Here is a 20,462-nt window from a genome sequence, read left to right as displayed (position 1 = left end):
ACTTATACAACTCATTCCCCAATGTCTTATAAAGCTAACCGTTGTGTCCGATTTGATTTTAAGGCATTTTTATGAAACGTAAAGCGTCTTTGTAGGACGAGCAGCTGCTTGCTATATGTCCCATTCATTACAATGGGGAAATACCGCGCTAGCTAGCTACATTGTCGCCATAACTAAATTATATTTACAGTTTGAATTTCGTCACGCCACTTATACAACATCATTCCCCAATGTCTTATAAAGCTAACCGTTGTGCCCGATTTGATTTTAAGGCATTTTTATGAACACAGCGTCTTTGTAGGACGAACAGCTGCTTGCTATATGTCCCATTCATTACAATGGGGAAATACCGGCTAAAAATTTAAAAAAAAAAAAGTTTGTAAATTAGATAACATGAATATTACAGGTTCCTCAAGGTCTTACAAAGCTTAGCTAACACTTGTCCGATTTCGGTTTCAATTGAATGTATTTTTGTAAATGTCAGAGTTAGGAGGAGGCTAGCTAGCTCTCATTGATGGACTCCATCTCACCGCGGCTCTATCAATGAGACTCGCGGACAAGAGGCTTTATTTCCCGATTGTTTGTTTAAATAACTCAACACACATACCCATTATAAGATTAACTGGAACCTGCGGAACAACTGGCGTAACAAGCTTCCGCTGGAATCCCGGGTGGCGATGTAGCAACCAAGGCAGCACCAACACCGGCACTAAACTCCGACACACAGTCGGAGAAAATTTGCAATTAGCCATCCATTTTCGTAAAGCGGCCCATATTCAAGCTTTATATGGTTGATTTCTCGCATAAAAAAGTTTCAGAAGTGAATTTTGTAATGGAATAGCAGAGATCTGCGTGACCTAGCTAGATTCAGAAAACTACCTGATCTCAGGTCAGTTGTGTAAATGTTGGGGCGTGACTGTTCTCTTAAGGTTCCGGATTTTGAGATGCTTGCGCAAGCAACTAGCTTTGTTGGGATTCGCCCGTTTTCAGCGGCAGTTTCAAAAGATGAGATTTTCATAGTAAAGGGGTGTCAGTGGGATTTTGAGCTTCTATGTATGTCCTATTTACCCACCAAACTGTCGTTATTCAACTATGACAGGGTAAAATCGGTTTTGCATTCTATCACCCCTTTAAAAAAATAAGTTAAATTAAAAAATATTTTTGTTGCATCTCTTTTCGGTGTTGTAATTTGTAGATGTCCCTAAGCACTCGTCTTACAGCAGCAGCAGCAACAGCAGAGAGCAGAAGCCAGCAGGCAAGTGTTATTTACATAAACTTCTGGTGTACTTACAAACTTTACAATCCATCGTGTTATTAGTGCATAACCTATATATACTAGTGTAGACCTTTGGTATCATTTCGGGCATTATTAGTGGGGTAATGTTAAGAGACACTTCGGATCCATTAGCCCCTGCGCTAAGCTATTCAGCTGATAACGCTACTCTACGCTAACTCTCCCAATGTTAGACCCAGGTGAAAAAAGCTTCTGGGGGGGTGTTTGGCTCGAGGTCATGGTGCAAAGGACCCTAGGGTGAATTACTCCGAACCATCACTTTAACCTATCTAAATTAAATCGGGCTAGTCAACTAAGGAGTCCGTCTAACTAGCGCTAGGTCAGTAAATAATAAAACAATAAAACGCTTCCATAAGCAGGCGGATTTTATTGTTAGACCGGAAGTGCCAGTTGTTGTGATTCTATAGAGTTTGACATTGGTACTGACTGCTGTACCCCAACAACACTGGAACTCAGTCACTGGTATTTAAGCTACTTCAGTCCTTAGATTATCACAGTGTCTGGACTTGGCTGATTCGGTGAGTTTAATGTCGTTATAAACAATGATGGAAGCGTCAGATGTTTAGCTAGCTAGCTAACGTTACTGAGGTAAATAATCAACATCTAGCTAGCCTTTCGATAGCCTAAGCTATGTACGCTAATTTAGCTACCAGTAACGTTAACGCTAACTTTAATCATGTAGCTCAAAAAACATTTTACAAAACTTAACGAATGTACAGGTCAGCAAACGTCAAGACGTTTTACCTCTAAGATAAAGTTGAGGATAATTTACAGAGATAACGTACTGTAAGCTAGTTGCTGCGAAGTGGATAGCTAACTAACGTTAAGGTTACATGATTAACTTAGAGCTAACATGTAATATAATTGTGACATCTCAAGGACTAGCTAAGTTAACCTTGCTGGCTTGTCAGGCCCCGTCTTCGTTGCAAAGTGTTAAATGCAACACGTTAAATGCGAGCTAACGTTAAATACAACAACTTGATAGCTACAGCATTTTTTTGTTCATTTTAAATTAAAATACAGCATACGTAACGTTAGTAAACAAAAACAACAACTGAATTAAGAACTCCATTATCTTAGCTACATCTTCATGTAACCTTATAAAAATAACTTAGTGACGTTTGCAGTGTCGACAATGTAACCTACCTTATAATAGCCTTAGCTACATTCTTGAATACATGACCCGTATGTGAGACTGTGCATTTGTTTGTGTGTTTGTGATTGAAGAAAGCACAGCTATGTGCAGCTGTGTGAGGAGCTCCAGGGCTCTGTCCCCTGTTCTGCTCCCCAGGCTGCTGCTTCCTCAGACGGGGTACAAATTGGCCTGCAGGGGACTCTGGACCTCCCCGCACTGTATGGCTGTCAGTGGAGACTCCCAGCTGCTCCCACTGCCCAGCCAGGCCCGCGTGGTGATCTGTGGAGGAGGTATTATGGGAACATCAGTAGCCTTCCACCTTGCCAAACTGGGCTGGACTGATGTAGTGCTGCTGGAGCAGGGCAGGTGAGATACATGCCTGTAGTTTCATTTGTTGGGGATGTTTGAAGTTGAAGTGGTGGTAGAGGGGTCAGTGGCGTCTTTAGACTTTCTTGGCTGGGGAGGCCCAAGTGGGACACTCACTTATGAAGGGTTGGCATTAAGTATATGCATGTGCGCACACACACACACACACACACACACACACACACACACACACACACACACACACACACACACACACACACACACGTGCTATTCATGTACCATTTCTCATATCTATTTTAATTAGGCCTACTAACATTACAGTATCTTACAGTTTCTTACATTCCTGTGTTTAACATGTTTATTTAAAAGAGTGCAGGGATATGGAATATAGACAGTTTCTACATTCGGAGGCAATAGAGGATTAGTAAAAAGAGTTGTCGATTGGATAATGTTCTGCTAATGCCTTTCCTGTTACCTTGTTGGCAGGCTTGGTGCAGGAACAACCAGACTGTGTGCTGGCATTGTCAGTGTGGCCAAGCCTATTTCCATAGAGTGTCAAATGGCAAACTACTCCAATAGTCTTTATCTGCAGCTGGAGGAAGAGACTGGGATCAAAACAGGTCAGCCACTTTGTCATGTTCCGCTTTCACTCATATTTAACTTCTCCTGTTGCTATTCATGAAGACCGAGGTTCACTATATGACTCATATTATTATCCTACTGCAAATAAATTGCCTAAACATTTTCCAGATACATATAACTATCGGGTTCATTATCTAATTTTACTATTTCTTAATCTATTTTACTACCATTTGAACTTTTATCCCTATAGGATATAGAGGTGTGGAGTGCATCATTTTCAGACAATGAAGCAAGCTACTCATGGCATTGTTTTTCATTAAAGTAATTTTTACAGTAATGCAGTTAAAACATTTGCATGAGGCATGCGCTACTAACCATTTCTTATAGAAGTCAAAGATATTTTGTTGTGCCTCGCCACAACTTATCATATGTTTTGGTCTTTTCCAAAGCTAGAATGATAATTCCCTTTAGTTTTGAGGTTTATTATCATTTTGGCTTTACTTTTTTTAAGTAGAGTATTTGAGTGGGGAAGAGCCTTGAGTAGTTTGAGACCTGCTGAGTCACATAATATGTGGTTTGGTGTGTTTGTATGTGTGTTTCAGGTTATGTGAAGACTGGATCTCTGTGTCTGGCCCAAAATCAGGATCGCTTCCTCTCTCTGAAGCGCCTGGCATCCCGGCTAAAGTAAGACCCTAAAGCCTCAAGTCAATGTTTAGTAGAGTTACCTTTGGCAGTATTAACTGCTTGTGGATGAGACAGCTTTGCACAAACTTTTCTCACACTTCTTTACAAAATTGCTCAAGCTCTGTTCTGTTGCAAAAGGACTTTGTGTGAACACCAATTCTCAAGTCTAGCCACAAATGCTTGACTTAATTAAGGTCTTGACTCTGACTTGGCCACTCCAGGACATACAAACGTTTTGCCTGGTGGTGGCATAATGCTTCATGATTACTTTTATTCTTTGACTGGACACTTCTATTACTGGTAGAAAATCACATCTACACACTGAGCTGAGTAATCATCAGTCTTCACATCCAAATGTGAAATAATGACAGCTGTCATTTTTTTAAATGATATTGTATGTTTATGTTACACAGCCCACATCACCGATTTGATCAAATATTCAAATGAGTCAGAGCTCTGGAACCAGTTTAGATATGCATGACCTTTTATAGTTTAACATCTGTATTAGTATAAGTCCTTCATCTTTACCTCTATTCCTAGGGTTATGGGGATCAGCTGTAACATCATTAAGCCCAAAGAGGTGGCCAAACTTCACCCTCTTGTTAACATTCATGACCTGGTGGGGGCGCTCCACCTCCCTGCAGACGCTGTGGTGTCTCCACCTGATGTTAACCATGCCCTGGCTGTGGCTGCAGCTGGAAGAGGTAACTCACAACTTGCCTTTGATTGAGCATTAATGGACAATTATAACTAATGTCCTCCTGTGTTTGCCTCCTCTTACATCTCCTTGTCTTTCTCATCCTATCCAGGGGTTCAGATCCTGGAGCGAACCACTGTTCAGCAGGTTCTGGTGGAGAAGGGTCAAGTGACGGCGGTGGAGACTGATCGTGGCTCCATCGAGTGTGAATATTTTGTCAACTGTGCTGGACAGGTAAACCTCGGAGTGGGATACAAATGTACGAGTATTAACAATATCAGTGCTAACTTAGATCGATGAATTAATGAGGGAAGTCCTTCGTAAGCATTTAGGAATGTATTCTTTATTCCTGCCTTAGTTTAACAAAGATCTGCGTCTGATTCTCGCCTACATTATGTTAATAGATAAACACAGTATGACTAAACAAATTGAGAGGATTTACAGACCAGAATGTAGAGTCTCCCACAGGGAATTCGTTGTGTATTATTTCTTACGACATTAGTGGAGCCAGTGCCAGTTTAATGGGGGGACAATTTTAGTCAGTAGTTTTGAGTTTGAGTCCCTACTCTAGCTAATCTTATTTGGTATGTTTGGCACTTGGCACAATATACACAATATGGGGCACAATATATCTGTGTTTAGAGCAGCAGATATACATACTCTATATTGTTCTGTCTGTCTCTGCTCTAGTGGGCTTACGAGCTGGGCCAGGCTAGTGAGACGAAGGTGTCGGTTCCTCTTCATGGCTGTGAACACTTCTACCTCCTCACCAAACCTCTCCAGGAGCCACTTCCACCCAGCACGCCAGGTCTCACACGTTTAACACATCAGAAAATTAACTTTTTAGACCTCTGCGCCCGCAAATTCCAATCACTTTTACAGTTTTGTCATCTAAATATAATGCCTGTCCCCTAGTTTTCTCTTCAAAGATGAAGTTCCTAGTTAACACCCAGCGACACAAGATCTGCTCTGTGGTTGAAAGCCTTTATAGTTTGCACATTATTTTTTTATAGCCAACATCTCAATTTAAAGTGATGGTTCGGAGTAATTTCACCCTAGGGTCCTTTGCACCATGACCTCGAGCCAAACACCCCCCCAGAAGCTTTTTTCACCTGGGTCGAACATTGGGAGAGTTAGCGTAGAGTAACGTTATCAGCTGAATAGCTTAGCGCAGGGGCTAATGGATCCGAAGTGTCTCTTAACATTACCCCACTAATAATGCCCAAAATGATACCAAACGTCTACAGTAGTACAAATAGGTTATGCACTCATAAAACGATGGATTGTAAAGTTTGTAAGTACACCAGAAGTTTATGTAAATAACACTTGCCTGCTGGCTTCTGCTCTCTGCTGTTGCTGCTGCTGTTACTACCGGGCAGTAAGAGTGCTTAGGGCCGTCTACAAATTACAACACCGAAAAGAGATGCAACAAAAATATTTATTAATTTAATGATTAAATAAGGTAATGTCTCCAAACTTACCTCAATTATAACTTGTCTCCTGCTAGTTATTCTACAGCACTTACTTTAAAAAAAAAGTTAAATTAAAGCGCCCATATTATGCTCATTTTCGGGTTCATAACTGTATTTTAAGGTTTTACCAGAATAGGTTTACATGGTTTAATTTTCAAAAAACACCATATTGTTGTTGTACTGCACAGCTCTCTCTCACTGCTGCAGATCCTCTTTTCACCTGGTTTCTGTTTTAGCTACAGAGTGAGACCTCTTTTCATCTTCTTCGTCTGTACTATCTTTGATTGCACTCGCACATGCGCAGTAGCTCAGATGTGTCAGCTAGCTAACTCTAGAGACAGTAAAAGAAAGGCTGTTTCTCCAACTTTGGTCAGTTACAAGGCAGGATTAGCTGGGAGACTTCTAAATGAGGGCGCACATGTAAGTAGTTCTTTTGTAGATTATGGTGAACTTGTGTGTGTTGTAGCAGTGCTTTGCTATTGAGAACGACGTAGCATTAGCCAGCTAACGCTAGCATTAGCCGGCTAACGCTAATGCTACGAGGTAACGGTTGTGGTTAGCCAGCTCATTTCGGACTGTGACGTCACAGTCCTGGTCGATTTTGAACAGCTCACCAGGAGACTGAAAGCAGGACACATTCAGAAACCTGTATCTCACTCAAAACAGCATGGATGGATTTTTTTCAAAGTTTGTATGTGTGTGGAAGCACCAGAGACACAAAAGAACACCCCAAATCCCAGAAAAAGTGTTTTTTTCATAATATGGTCACTTTAATAAATATTTTTGTTGCATCTCTTTTCGGTGTTGTAATTTGTAGACGGCCCTAAGCACTCGTCTTAGAGCAGCAGCAACAACAGCAGAGATTATGTTCGACCCAGGTGAAAAAAGCTTCTGGGGGAGTGTTTGGCTCGAGGTCATGGTGCAAAGGACCCTAGGGTGAAATTACTCCGAACCATCACTTTAGCAAGTAGTTTTATCATCATTACAGTGGACTGTTTCTCAGTGCCAGTTATGTTGCATGTATAGACTGGAGAAGGAAAACTTCTTGAAATACACCATAAAACGTAACTTCCCTTGATTCTTGTGACTGCATGTTGAATAAGTGTGTGTTTGTGAGAGAGAGGATAGAATTTGTGCCTATAATTAAATGTTTTGAATTGAATGTCTTCCTTACTGTGAAATAATTTAGCCGCTTGGCCCCTTGTATTGATTGATAATATACATGTGAAATCAAAGTCATTATTTACCGTCAAAGTAACATTTTCTGCATGTTCATGCCTGTTACATGAGGTTCCAAGCCCGGAGGAGGTGATCTTACTGACTCTGTGTCTTGTCTCCAGTGGTGATGGATATGGACGGCAGGTTATATGCACGGCCATGGCAGGGAGGCCTTCTATCAGGGGGCTTCGAGAAGAACCCCAAACCCATCTTTACTGAGGGACGCAACCAGCTGGAGATCCAGAACATGCAGGAGGACTGGGACCACTTTGGTAATGGAGGGTAGGAGGGGTGGGAGGCTGAGTTGGGAGGGAGGAAGATAGCTTTAAATCATAACTTATATTCAAGTTATCAAAAGGCAGAAACATCAGTTGATCCACTCATCTGTCGGTCATGTAGCACAGACGCAAGGTGTGTTTTGTTTTGCATAACGGTAGGGTTTCTCAGTTGTACTTTACTGATGTGAGTAAAGTCATTTATCACTTCATAACGTTCCCATGGCAACAGGGGACAATGGCTGCTCTTGTGTGAAGTAAACGCAACATTTTTCAACTTTCTGCTAAGATTTATGTGACTTTTTTGCAATGAAAATGCGGGGATTATGAAATCATGCAAGCCCCGCATATTTTGCGTGGAAATCTGCAATTTATGCGGCGAAAGTGCGGCATATTTGAAAAAAATACAGCCCCCGCATAAATATGCGGACTTTGGCTGATTATGCATTGAATTATGCGATCGCATTATCGCGTTTTTCTGGAGGGACTGCTTAGTGTTGCATTTTGGTATCAATAAGAGTCCATCACATCTTTCAGCTTCTACTGGCAGTGTGGTTTTACATTGTACTGCCACATTTGACCCACTGGGTCAGCTCTTGTGTTGGAAAACCTCAGGTGGTGGTTGGGAAAAGGCAATAACAGTGATTGGAGTGTTTTGGTTTTTCAGTTATTTGAAATGAAAAAACATACAGAGGGTTCAGGGAAACAAGTAGAAGCTTAATGTATGTGGGAGGAAGCAGTTGGCTTTAGGGGAAATGTGGCTTAAATGCTGACAAATAAGACTGACTGGCATTGCTTTAGTTCAATAGTTGTCCTGATCATAGCGTAATTTGTTAATGATAATTATAGAAAAGGATTACTGATTTAACAATGCAATATATTGATGTGTACATAACATCTTTTTTAAAGAAGGTCTTGAAAGAGATTGTATATAAACCTTATTGTCTTCTACCTCCAGAGCCAATGCTCAGTGCTTTGCTGAGGAGAATGCCGAGTCTTGAATCAGCTGAGATCCATCAGCTAGTCAACTGTCCGGAGTCCTTCACCCCTGATATGCGCTGCCTGATGGGGGAGACACCGGGTATCTCTGGCTACTACGTGCTGGCAGGGATGAACTCCTCTGGCCTGTCCTTTGCTGGAGGAGCTGGCAAGTAAGCATGGGTAAAACTGTATTTGCTAGAACATAGCCTATGGTATTTGTGAGGACAAACATTAGCAAATGGTCTTGAAGACTAGACTGCACTGTATTCTGCACCTGGATACATTATGTAGGAGGCTGTCTGAAATGTATATGTAGTTTAGTAATTTCAGTGATCAGCTATTTGATCTGAACATGCTGTGATTACAATACAATAAAGCACAAATGGCATGTTTTGTGGTTTGGTATTCAGGTACTTGGCAGAGTGGATGACCTATGGTTACCCCACTGCCAATGTGTGGCCACTGGACATCAAGCGCTTTGGCAACCTGCAGAGCAGCCGAACCTTCCTGCGACACAGAGTAATGGAGGTCATGCGTGAGTAGTGAGCTCTTGTTACAGTTTATATGTGTGGTGCGTCTTAAAACAACACTCACATGGCCATATGTACAAGAGGTATTGGTCACTACTTGTTCCTCTTGTCCATACTAGCTATAAAGAGATCCAATCCTAGCAAGATTCCAATGTAAGTGATAGTACATAAAATCCACAGTCCTCGTTCTGTGCAAAAATGCACGCTAAAGTTCAGCTGAAGAAAATATGTCTAGGTCAGACAAAACTAGTGGGTACCTTCCAATGTTATGGTCTTTTTAGTATAAAATCTCCTCTTTGTTTTACTTTACTTCCACTGCAGTTCAGCTAGGACACACTGTCTGAGGAATTTTGTACTTCAAAGACCTTAACTTTGGAAAATACCCACCTGATTTAACAAACACCGCAGAAGCCTCGTATTAGCTTGTGTTGAACTTTGGAATGCATTTTTGCATGAAAAGAGGAATGATAGGCAAATAATACCTCTTAGACTAGAGAAAAATATAAAATATCTTTTAACCAAAAAGACTTACAAAAAAACCTACAGCCTTCATTTCTATTGTGATTGGTTAACAACAGCATACAGTAGGGGTGTAAGAAAAAATCGATACACTTGAATATCGCAATATTTTATTTTGCAATACTGTATTGATTTTCAAAAAAGGCAATATCTTTTTTTTTTTTTTTTATATTCATGTAAGACAGTGGTTCGCGTTTATGTTGAGTTTAAACCCCCTACTGCTAGATGGCTATGCTGAGACACCACTAGTGTCCCTGCCTAGCAGTGCCTAACGGGGCCTGACTTTTTGCTAGAAGCTAACAGTGTAGCTATGACTGAACTTTGGCCTACTTTAGCATATCAACATTAGCTCACTAAGAACCTGTGAACCACAATCCCAAACTGGCAGGTGGTGGCATGGCGTACTGAATTGTTTACCTAAAGTAATCTTCTTTGACTTTTATGAACATCATGTATTTTTTTTAAATATTAATTTTTCTAAAATTATACTTACATTTTTTTTTTTAAATCCCAATATATCGCCTTACGCACAGTATCGAAATATATTGCAATATATTGAATCATGACCCATGTATTGTGATACGTCTCGTATTGCCAGATTCTTGCCCTAGCATACAGTGGTGAAGGTAATAAAAAAGCTATTCGCTATACGGTTGAGCTGTTCTCTCAAAATGAGCAGCACCATCTGCACAATTACCAACCTATACTGTAAGTCACAAATTGATAATAATTGAGTTTCCACCACCTTAAAGGTAGTTAAGTATTATGATGATATCAAGGTTTTTTTCAGTTTTGCTTCGTTATGATTATGTCTGTGCTTCCAACATATCTGTGTGTGTTTGTGTCCAGCCCTGCTGTACGAACTAAAGGTTCCACGCTGGGACTTTCAGACTGGGCGTCAGCTGCGCACCAGCCCTCTGTATGACCGCCTGGACACCCAGGGAGCTCGCTGGATGGAGAAACATGGTTTTGAAAGGCCCAAATACTTTGTTCCTCCAGGAAAAGGTACAGATTACTCACCAGCAACACTTTACATTCTCTTTATCCTGAAGTCTTCAGTAAACCTTGAGAATTCAAGTGATAAAAAAAAATTTGATTGTGCGTGTAGATTTGCTGTCTCTGGACCAGAGTAAGACCTTTTACAAGCCAGACTGGTTTGACATCGTTGGAGAAGAAGTGAAATGCTGCAAAGAAGCCGTCTGTGTCATCGACATGTCCTCCTTCACCAAGTTTGAACTGACTGTAAGTCACGGTGCACTATGGACAACTTGTAGTGGTTAATAAACACTGAATCACATGAGGCGGAAAACTGCTTCTGCACTTCCCTCTTTGTAGGTTCAGGCCTCTAACCATACATTGCTCATTTGGTCACATCTAGTGAGTGATGTCAGCATGTGTTTTCCATCAGTGTAACTTCATCTGTGCCAGAAAGTGGCAAAATGTCGTTTGAATGGCAGATTATGCAATTTTTTTGTCAACTGGGAGCCACTGATGCAGCAGTTATGTATTCAGTCCCTGAGTACTGCACCCACTGTGGTGAAGCAATTTAAGTTGAACCTTGTGGTTTGTACTGATGTCCCAGTCAACAAAGGACCAGGCCCTGGACCTGCTGCAACATCTGTGTGCCAACGACCTGGATGTTCCTGTTGGACATATCGTCCACACCGGCATGCTGAATGAGAGGGGAGGCTATGAGAACGACTGCAGCGTGGCCCGCCTCAGCAAGAACAGGTTTGTAACACCTAGGCAAATAATACCGCAGACATGCAGTTGACTATTTAAAACAACTCCAATTTCTCTCCCTTCTCCAGCTTCTTCATCGTCTCTCCGACAGACCAGCAGGTCCACTGTTGGTCCTGGATAAAGAAACACATGCCCAATGACCCAGACCTGCACCTAGAGGATGTCAGCTGGAAGTACACTGGTAAGCACACAGCACCATTGTTGAGGTGTTGCAGTGATGTCGCCATCTAGTGCCCACACAATAATATTAAAGGGTGGAAGCAATGCACCGGTATAAAAGGCCAGCAGTATCCTACATCCACTTTCTGCTCTTCACCCAGTTATTTAAGTGGCCTGATTCTGGGTTCAGGGTTAAAATCAGACACTAGGGGGGCCAAGGTGGTGGTTAATTAAATGTCCAAAATCTAATTTGTGTATGTGTGATGTAATTACCTTTACTGTCCTGAAATGTGAACAACAATAGGTCTACTTGCTATCTTTTATATGCAAGGTAAAAACACCAACTGAGGAGCTCTATCCTAAAACGTAGGCCCTATGCTAATGATCAAAATATTCATTAATGCTGATATTCATTTCCTAAAAAGTTAGAATAGAATAAGCTCAAGTTTTGATAAAAAAATTATGAAACACTCAAGATACACTATCTTTTCTGTATTTTAAGACTTAACTCCTGAACTACTCCTGGCCATGTTCAAGAGGAATAGCTAGTAAACACAAAGGAAGCCATGCTTTAAACTAGGGCTGTCCAAGCTATTTTTTTTTTAATCGTCATCCCAATATTAACTGGCGCAATACACATATCGCATAAGACGCTGAGTTTTTTTTATCCGTAGAAAACCTCACTTTTTTCAGTAGTGCATTTTATATTCAATCGAATGTTCAATTTGTTTGATAAAAGAATGTTGGAAGTGATTTCCTTTCGTTTTAAATTCCAAAAGCAGTTGTTAAATTCAACAAGCAATTGTATTTTAGCAGAATACTTCAACACTTCAATATCTGTTTATTTATAGCATGTAATATCTTTATCGCCATATTCAACGTTTTTGCATATTGCATATTTTTCTTATATCGTGCAGCCCTACTTTAAACAGATACTATTATTGTGAATTATTGTATTAACATTCATTGTGAACTGAGTGAGGGAAGCTGTAGGATTAAAGTACCAAACACAAGCTGAACGTTGTTAGCCAGATGGTCTTTCTCGAGTGTTTATAATTTTGATTCTTGACCCACAGCTTTAAATCTGATTGGACCTCGTGCAATGGATGTTCTGGCTGAGCTGTCATATGTTTCCATGACACCTGACCATTTCCCCTCCATGTTCTGTAAGGTAGGAAACAAAATGTAGTTTAAATGGACATTAATAGAGTAATCATAATTAAGGCCCTATGAAATCCGTTTAATTTTTTTTCAAATTCTGTGTTTTATTTTATTTTTAGCCGTTTCGGATTTTTCGGATTTGCTTGTTTTCTTTTCTCCTCTAAGCAGTATTGACCTTTAAAAACTCAGTGACACAAACTCACAATTCAGCTTTTTATTTAAACTGTTAATATATTCAGCAAAGCACATTCAAAATTACCTACTTAAAAGCTATTTGGACGCTCACCTATAACAATGTTGAGGACACTGCGATCTCGGTTGTCAGAGGCTTCGTCGACAACAACGAAGATTTTCTTTCCGCGGCTCTCTTTCAGCACTTTTTGCGCGTGCTGGTCAAAGACCCGCGGCAGGGGGCTCTGCCTGAGGCTGCTGGCGTTTTCTGGAAGCGCTCCTCCCTGCTTGCAATGTTTAACAAGAAACGGACGTATCCTCTTCATTTTCTCTAGCGGTATGTCAGCTTCAGCACACATTGCAACAAAATCTTCCACAAACTCACGCCTTGCATCTATTGATTTTGTCGTTGCCTCAATGGTAACCTGGAGGGATTTTCCCGCTGTAGATTTAGCTTTGTTCTTGAGATGAGCTTTTGATTTCAAATGGTCGTTGCGTGTGTCTTTGCGGGTCCAGTCAACAGTATGTTGACAAAACTTACAAAGCAGTCATTGTCCAGACTCATAGTAGTTGTTGGGGTATTGTTCAGCCCGGTATTTAGCACTTAATTCAGAGTTTCTTAATTTTTTAGCAACCATTGTCTTATCGGGAGGCGCCACTCGCTTCGACATTTTTTCCCTCGCAACAAACTCAACGTGAACATGATGATGTATGGTTACTAGGCAACAGGCTGTACCATTTTGCCACGGTTTAGGTAGAGACCGGTCTCTGCTTGTTGTTGAGACCTTTCTCCGCTTGTTGTTTTAAACTGAAAAATGAGAAGGAAGTAAAAAAAAAAATCGTTTATTTAATATGTCAACAAAATATATGCAAATTCCGTGCGATTCCACGTGTATAACAGAATTCCATTTTCATGTGTTGATTCCGCGATTCCGTCCGTGTTTTATCGGAAATTATAGGGCCCTACATAATAATAATAATAATAATAGTAGTGATAGCAGTGGGGAGAGTGGTACTATTAATTGTTGAAGTAGCTGAAATAATTGCAGCTGCATTACTTTAGGTTTGATCTTTTTTTTTTTTTTTTTAAAAAAAAATTTTTTTTTAATATTTTTTTTTTTTTTTTTTTTTTTTTTTTTTTTTTTTTTTTTTTTTTTTTTTTTTTTTTTTTTTTTTTTTTTTTTTTTTTTTTTTTTTTTTTTTTTTTTTTTTTTTTTTTTTTTTTTTTTTTTTTTTTTTTTTTTTTTTTTGTGTGTGTGTGTGTGTGTGTGTGTGTGTGTGTGTGTGTGTGTGTGTGTGTGTGTGTGTTACAGGAGATGAGTGTTGGCTATGCCAATGGAATCCGAGTGATGAGTATGACTCACACTGGAGAACCAGGTTTCATGCTCTACATGCCTATAGAGGTGCGTCCTGCTCACATCTGCACACACAAAACAAATATGTATCCAGTCACCATTCCACAGGATGGTTGGTAAAGTAGTTTTCAGTACCATAGACTGTATGTAAAGATGGAGGACGCGTCTCCACTTCCTCTCACTGTAAAGGTAAAGGTACCTTATTGTCACATACATGTAGTGAAATTCATTCTCTGCATTTAACCCTTCAAGGGAGCAGTGTACAAAAGTGAAGACACCTGGGCAGTAGTGATCGGGCGGTGGAGCAGCAGTGTCAAAGTCCCGCCTATACACCCATCCAACCATTCGCGAGTCAATCACAGCTGTCAATCATGACGTTTTACCCTAGTTTTATAGCATCAAATATTTAATAAAAACCAAACTTATCAGAAAAATTAACACTTGAACAAACATCAGCATGATAAGAACTACCTAAATTACGGAAACCATCTTTGGGAAAAATGTATTTGATGTGTGCTTTGATCTTTTAGTTTGGCCCATGTCCCATGGGCACAGTACATCAACTCTAACATTAGTGTTTCCCTCTGCTCTCCACAGTATGCACTGCATGTGTACAACGAGGTGATGTCAGTGGGTCAGAAGTATGGGATTCGTAACTCCGGGTACTACGCGCTGCGCAGCCTACGCATAGAGAAATTCTTTGCCTTCTGGGGTCAGGACCTCGACGCTTTCACCACCCCGCTGGAGTGTGGACGGGAGTTCAGGGTTAAATTTGACAAGGTCTGTTGCCATTTCAGCTGTGTATGATGTCAGCCAGTGGGGGTTCTGACTACTACTTTCTGGTTTTGAGTTACAAAAAGCCTTTTATTTTGTAACAGCAGTCCTTGCTGTTACCAAGCAAGGTAACTTTAGCGAAGAAGCTATTCAGCAAAAAAAGTGTTGATGCATTGCATTTCTGTTTATTACATTATTACACTATGACTTAGCCAAACTGATTTACAATTGAAGCTCTTGCTTAAATTTTGCACTTTATTTTTTACTTCATAACGATTGGAAGATGAGAGAATATTAAAAGGTACTATGCAATCTGCCTTGCTAAAACCTAAAACATCAGTGTTATAGTCTTAGCTAGGACGTAGAGATACGATTGTCACCAAGCTGCACTTGCAGGCACAACAGGTGGCACATTACACCAGCAGTGGTAAAGTTAGTCAGAAAACAATGGAACATCAGGTGTGCTGTCTGTTGCACATATACAGTAATAATGTCGACACAGTATCAATGACTGGACCTCACAGTGTAGAATTGGTTTCACAGATTGCTTTCAGATGAGTCGATGTCTTTACTGTACAGTTTATCGAAGAAATGTATGAAATGAAAAGTTCTTTCCTGTGCAGTGTTTGTAGATTTTTTATTGTTTGTAGACCATGTCCCGAAACACCTAACGGTGCTCCTTCCTTTATCTTCCTACTTTCTCCTCCTCTCTTCGCTACTTTGCCCTTTTTCCTGTCCTTCACCCCCACTTTTTTCAATTTCCCACATTTGTCTTTCTTCACCTATATTTTCTGCCACGTCTTCCTTCTGGCTCGTCTTGTCTCTATGCCTCCATCAGGACACAGACTTCCTTGGTCGTGAGGCCTTGCTGCAGCAGCGTCAGGATGGTCCGTCTCGGCGATTTGTCATGCTGGTTCTAGAGGACCACGACACTGAGCTGGACCTGTGGCCGTGGTGGGGCGAGCCCATCTACCGTAACGGTCAGCTAGCTGGGACGACCACCAGCAGCGCCTACAGCTACACTCTGGAGCGCCACGTCTGCCTTGGCTTCGTATCTCCGCCGCCAGGCCCAGAGGGGCTCCCCACACCCATCACCCCAGACTTCATCAACCGTGGGGACTATGAGGTGGACATTGCTGGCCAGCGCTACCCAGCCAAAGCCAAACTCTACCCCTTCAGCTCCCTCTTCGCCCAGCAAAAACGCCGCAAGGAAGACATGGAGTTAAGCAACCTCCAGGCGAAGTGATGCAGAGTAATAGAAAATGGAAGGCCTCGCTTTTGCCTCAGAAGGGGCTTCTGTGACACTCCTTCAGTTTTTCAATCCACTCCTGCACTTACCTGGCAGTGCCAATCTACATCGTCCCCTTTCTAGTTCCTAATCCGAGGGCTGTATGCACAATCGCTATTTGTCTATCTAGTATTTAACTTCCACGCTGCATCTCCCTCTTTTGAAAGTGCAATATTTAGGAGGCACCAAATGCTTGAGCTGTATCAAATACAGCAATACAACAATACACCTGTGTCAAATCAAATTCTGCCCTGCCCGGCTTCACACTCAAACACGTTCCACGGTTAACTGGAGCGCTCTATGGTTAAGTGCCTTGGTCAAGGCAACATCAACACTATGTGTTCACGTAGTTCACTGTAACCACCCCGAAGGGATTTAGACAGACTATCTTCTGCAGTAGTGTTCCAGATTTGACACCGCACAGTCTGGAACAGTTTGAAAGAGATGTCATTCAATGCTAATGTGCAAAATGCCTACACAGTCAACACAGTTGTTGACGTCAATGTCATTTTACAAATTAAAAATGTTCTGCTGTCAAAAATATGCGTGATGTGATCTAGAGAGCGATGTGGCCTAAGTCAGATACTGTCCACTACTATCATTGTCACTACATTATCGTCCCCAGTCAGGGGGAATAATCAGGAAGCCTGATATCATCATTAGTAAACCATTGTTTACACCTCTTCCAGTCCTGTTTAAAAGGCTTCCCAGGCTCTCCTTAAAGCCTAAAAGTAAAGCAAAATGACTTTTTCCCTATTGATTGTGTCTTTATAATCTGCTGTCTTTATTCTGCTGTGTCGAGCTTGTGGTAATGTATTTACGGTAATTGTTATTTATGTTTTGCTTTATGTTATGTATCACCCTGGTCGTTTTGAAGCAGCATTGCTCGTTTGATGCTCAAGTTTTGTTAGATTGATGTGTGTTGCTGAATGTGTGGCTGATGTTTAGGTGAAGTCAGGATGGGAAAGCTGGGGCTGTCTGTATTCCAAACATGTTGGTTGGAGTCCACAATATCTTCCACTGGCGATATGATTTTTGCCTGATCCAGAGTTACGATGTTTGTGTAAAGGAAGGACTTCATTGCGATCTGAAATAAAGTAATGTATTTTTGTATAGCTAGTGTGTATAAAATCTCTATTTTCAGTACTGCACCTTTTTTCTAGTCGATCAGCTTTAAGTCATATCAGCTGTATATGAAACATTGATACTTTGGTCAGTTGTTCCATTCTTGCAGTTATCCCTCTGATGATGCATTATTTCACATGCTTGCTGTACATGTAAAAGTCATTTGTCAGCAACGGCTTGATGTTTTCCTACATTTGCATTCGTATACACCTTTAGTCATTTGGCCCTCTTGTCCTCTTTCAGAGCTACAGATGAGCTGGTCTGGGGCTGGTAGGGAGTCTCTTCAGCAGTGCTGTTGTGAAGAACAATGTTACCACAAGAACGGCAGTTGAATATTGAATTCATCCTGCCAATGGTTCAAATGGCTATATGGTTGAGCAAAAACCTCTCTGTTGTGCAGTACTGGTGCTCTGATATGCTGCTTCCTCATAATTTCATATTCACATTTGGATGCAGATTGTTTCACTCGATCTTATGTCCAGCATTTAGTAATTGAGTGTGCTTGAGGAGGGTAGCACATGTTAAAATGAAAGGGATCATGAAAGCAGGACAGGGATCCCAGTGTTACAACTCCCAGTGATTGATAGACACATATCTCTAGACACCGACTAAATCTGTTTTACAATCTTGTTTAAAGGTTTTTGTTTGTGAATCAAAAAAGTGCAAAATGGTGATCAGAGTAACAAAAGGCTTATTTATAGTGTATCTCTAACTCTTTGTCTACCTGTCATGTATATGGTTGGAAAATGACATATTGATCCTTTAAGTATTTGCTTAGTTTGAATTTGAGATGGAATGGTTCAAGTCAAGAATCCTCTAGTCACAGTGTGGGACATGTATGTATCGTTTGGTTCATTTCAGTCTTATTTGTCAAATTTATTTTAATAACACAGTAGCATTTTTCCTTTCGATAAAAAATCCAGCCGTTCATTCATGGTATTTAAAATACTGCACTTTAAATTGGAAAATGAACATTTAAAATAAGAACTGACGTGTTCTAGTCTACTGTTGTTAAAGAGCTTATGTTGAGCTGAATCTTCACTTTGTTTATGGCCTTCTATAGTAGTCTATAATTTGGCCATTTTTATATAAAAAAATAAGAGCTGCTTTTTTTGTTTGCACTAATTAGAAAACCATTCTTTTAATAAAGAGTTGACAATGAAAGTGTTTGTTTCTATGTTCTTAGTCAGAATTTTGTTAAGGCAAGCAGTTCACTGTTTTTGGGCCAATAAATGAAAAGCATGTTGAAATTGGCAATGCCCCCCCCCCCGTACCAAAAATGCACCAAACTGAACCGAAAACCGTGAAATGAACACAATCATGACTTTTGTGAAGCGTTCCACCCCAAGTTTGAAAACAATATTTTTAATTCCTTAAAAATCCTTCTGATGTCAAGAGCAGGGGATTGTCAGCAGTACCAGTAAACAGTAGCCTAGAAATCTAGATGCACCCTAGCGGCAGCAAATTTAATTTGCATCTTAATGTGGGTCTGGCTTGTCAGGCTAAGTAAACGGTGTGGGGCTGTCTGAACCACTTTTACCTCTGGAAGGGAAAAGAAAATGGCCTTTTCTGTTAGCTGGATATTTCCAAAGATCAGATGCTGCGCTGGAATGTGTAAAGCCTCTCTAAAACCTTCATACTTGTTTTAATCTGACTTGCTTTGTAATATTTTGCTAACATCTTAGGCTTTTCCACTATAATGACCTTCTATGTAAGGAGGAATACTTAACAGATGTAAAATATATACTTATTAGTTTCTGGTTGGTAACGTATGAACTCAGAATGGAACCAGAAAAAAGAAACCAGCTGCAACAGGGAGAAAATGAAGCATTTTACACGAGAGTGCAATGGATCATCAGTTCATAGTAGTAGTAGTAGTAGAGTACAGTGTGGATTCATTTAGTTCCAGTGCTGTGACCTGAGCTGCTACTGTAGTACATCAGTGACTCAGTCACTCTGCTTTGGATTTATGTGGAGAAACTTTTGGGTCCTCATTTATACAAGAATATAACAAATTTTAGACTTATTTCCAAAAAAAAAAGGTACAGGAGCTTGGGATTAATGTTGTCCCATTAAGTCCCTATTTTGTATCTTCACTGAAGGCTTCATGCCTGAGAGTCCAGCAGCTGTGAGCCTCTGGATTCTGTGTGAAGGTGTCTGAAACACATTGCTGCAAAGACAAACTCATCTGTCGACACTGATCACTTGGCCTATTTGGTCATATCGCTGCTGTGATTTTCTTTGTTAACAGTTCAACGGACTACATGTTTGAGTGTACGAGTGAAGGGAAATTGTTCCAAACATTTGCACTAAACATGAGCAGCTGTTTTTTGTTATTGGCTTTCTATGGTGTTTGGGAATTTGAGTTTTCTTGTATTTTGACAGTTAAACAAAACTCTAGCACTGGGTGCCGAGAGCGCTATAGCAGAAGTATAACATATACCATCCAAAAATAAAAAGGGAACGGTACACATTAAATGTCAGTGAAGGTCTGGAAAAGCGGTGAAGTGGTCGTGTTGCCTTTTTCAGTGCTGAAACACACCACTGGATATAAGTTTGGAGCATGTTGGTCTCATTTAATGTTTCTATTTTAGCACTACTCGTGCTGGACTAATCTGTAAATGCCAGCGTTTTCTTCAGAGCTTTACACTAATGTATTTATATCATGTTAAAAAATATTTGGCTGTTTAATATACTTCATGTAAAATATAAAGAGAAGTTTGTTGAATTTGCTTTAATGTGTTCACTTCTGTGTGTGTGTGTGTGTGTGTGTGTGTGTGGCACTGACGTAGTGAAACCTTGCTGCTTCTCTTCCCCCCCGTGTCATCAGACATCAGCGTACTAATGAGCATCAGAGTGCTTGCAGTGAGTCTGAAGGATTATTCATGTGTCGTAGCAGAGGACTGAGACACCTGTGCTCAGCTCATTAATAACACCACCTGTAATTATTTCCACTAATTAATTATGCAGGG

At 40.6% G+C, this 20,462-nt stretch overlaps 1 protein-coding gene across 2 annotated transcripts; it reads left to right on the top strand.

Moving 5' to 3' along the window:
- The first annotated feature begins 1,682 nt into the window (after positions 1 to 1,682).
- On the top strand, positions 1,683 to 20,222 carry pdpr (pyruvate dehydrogenase phosphatase regulatory subunit). 2 transcript variants are annotated; one of them, XM_039794675.1, is made up of 18 exons: positions 1,683 to 1,812; positions 2,522 to 2,795; positions 3,243 to 3,376; positions 3,941 to 4,022; positions 4,563 to 4,726; positions 4,832 to 4,953; positions 5,410 to 5,527; positions 7,532 to 7,681; positions 8,643 to 8,835; positions 9,076 to 9,200; positions 10,564 to 10,719; positions 10,823 to 10,956; positions 11,297 to 11,445; positions 11,526 to 11,638; positions 12,693 to 12,787; positions 14,262 to 14,351; positions 14,901 to 15,083; positions 15,916 to 20,222. In XM_039794675.1, exons 2-18 carry the CDS (start codon positions 2,533 to 2,535, stop codon positions 16,321 to 16,323), a joined length of 2,679 nt encoding a protein of 892 aa, XP_039650609.1. In that variant the 5' UTR covers positions 1,683 to 1,812; positions 2,522 to 2,532; the 3' UTR covers positions 16,324 to 20,222. The 2 variants fall into 2 exon arrangements, with proteins under 2 accessions (XP_039650609.1, XP_039650610.1); XM_039794676.1 differs by having other exon boundaries at positions 1,690 to 1,812; positions 2,586 to 2,795.
- Positions 20,223 to 20,462: the final 240 nt, after the last annotated feature.

The sequence above is a fragment of the Perca fluviatilis genome, chromosome 3 (assembly GCF_010015445.1).
Source record: "Perca fluviatilis chromosome 3, GENO_Pfluv_1.0, whole genome shotgun sequence".
Taxonomy (NCBI): domain Eukaryota; kingdom Metazoa; phylum Chordata; class Actinopteri; order Perciformes; family Percidae; genus Perca; species Perca fluviatilis.
This window is presented reverse-complemented; position numbering and strand designations above follow the sequence as displayed.

Excerpts from the sequence above, each read along its gene's own strand:
- pdpr (XM_039794675.1), top strand. The coding sequence starts at position 2,533 with ATGTGCAGCTGTGTGAGGAGCTCCAGGGCTCTGTCCCCTGTTCTGCTC. Across the intron at positions 9,201-10,563 it reads CAGAGTAATGGAGGTCATGC|CCCTGCTGTACGAACTAAAG; the intron begins GTGAGTAGTGAG and ends GTTTGTGTCCAG. Across the intron at positions 10,720-10,822 it reads CTTTGTTCCTCCAGGAAAAG|ATTTGCTGTCTCTGGACCAG; the intron begins GTACAGATTACT and ends TTGTGCGTGTAG.